Source organism: Austrofundulus limnaeus, unplaced genomic scaffold, assembly GCF_001266775.1.
Source record: "Austrofundulus limnaeus strain Quisiro unplaced genomic scaffold, Austrofundulus_limnaeus-1.0 Scaffold7, whole genome shotgun sequence".
NCBI lineage: Eukaryota > Metazoa > Chordata > Actinopteri > Cyprinodontiformes > Rivulidae > Austrofundulus > Austrofundulus limnaeus.
This window is the reverse complement of record NW_013952409.1, coordinates 5,626,255-5,627,471: the sequence shown is the minus strand read 5'-3', so window position 1 is coordinate 5,627,471 and position 1,217 is coordinate 5,626,255. Positions and strand designations below refer to the sequence as shown.

At 37.0% G+C, this 1,217-nt stretch overlaps 1 protein-coding gene across 2 annotated transcripts in view; it reads left to right on the top strand.

Moving 5' to 3' along the window:
- The window catches only part of tmtc2b (transmembrane O-mannosyltransferase targeting cadherins 2b), a 95,022-nt gene that overhangs the window by 69,893 nt on the left and 23,912 nt on the right, over positions 1 to 1,217 (top strand). For both annotated transcript variants that reach the window (XM_014034603.1, XM_014034608.1), the window contains one exon: positions 729 to 913. In XM_014034603.1, the coding sequence (XP_013890057.1) occupies positions 729 to 913 (185 nt within the window). The remainder of the gene's footprint in view (positions 1 to 728; positions 914 to 1,217) is intronic.

Below are 1,217 nucleotides of genomic sequence, written 5' to 3'. Positions count from 1 at the left end.
CTTGGAGCCACAGACGAAAAAGCTCTGTCTCCTTTAGTCTTTAATTTAGTTGGAGGATCAATCAGCATGTGTTTATCACAAGACCTCAGAGCCCTGACAGGAATGTAAAAATGTAAAAGTTCAGAAACGTAGCGTGGTGTCTGACCACAGTCACAGTTGTCAGCTGCATTTATGATGAGAATCTCCCGTTCCACCACAACCCAAAGGTGCTCTATTGGATTGAGATCTGATGACTGTGTAAACATAATTTTTTATTGGTGTCAACAATTATTTTTTGAATTTGTTTTGTTTGTTTCACAAATAAGCATTTTCATTATCTCTGCTGTCGTTCAATAACATTCATTAATTTATGGACATTTTTTGAGTTAAAACWATTTTTTATTCTTTCTGCATTAATTTTAAATAAAAAAATCTCTCACTTGAGGGAGACTTTACTCCTAGCCAGAATTGTCTGAAGAGGTTGTGTTGCCATGGTAACACAGAGCATTTATTACCGTTACAGCCACAGTGAGAAATGCAGATTGTAGTGAGCAGTAAAACACATGTATGTCTTTGAAACAAAAAAAAAACTGATGATGCCAAATACTTATCGCAAGCAATGAACACTGATTGTAGTAAATAATTTGATGCATTTGGAAAAAGTATTTTTAATACAGAAAAACTCAATTTCATTTGTTATAAATAACGTAATTAACGTACATTTTTTTATTCTGGTGTCTTATTTTTAGCGGCCTACTTGAACACCGGCATCATCCAGATGAACCAGGGTCGTCTGGACGAGGCCAAGCGGACATTTCTGACCTGCGCCGACATCCCAGATGAAAACCTGAAGGATCCCCACGCCCATAAGAGTTCAGTCACCAGCTGCCTGTACAACCTGGGCAAGCTGCTTCATGAGCAGGGTCATCAGGAGGTAGCAGTTCAAACACACAAAAACAGCTCATCACCTTTTTGTTCAGAATGTGCAAATAGTGTCAGAACATAATGACCTCGCTTCATCATCAGGTGAAAAAACAAACTCAAAGTTGACCTAGACATGACTTTATCAAGTTTTGAGCGTYAGCTGTTTGCTAACAACTTACTTACCATATCATGCTTTTAATAGAAAAATGTGTTGCAAATACAGTGGTTTGCAAAAGTATTCATACCCCTTGAACTTTTCCATATTTTGTCACATTACAACCACAAACATAAATATATTTCACTGGAATTTAATG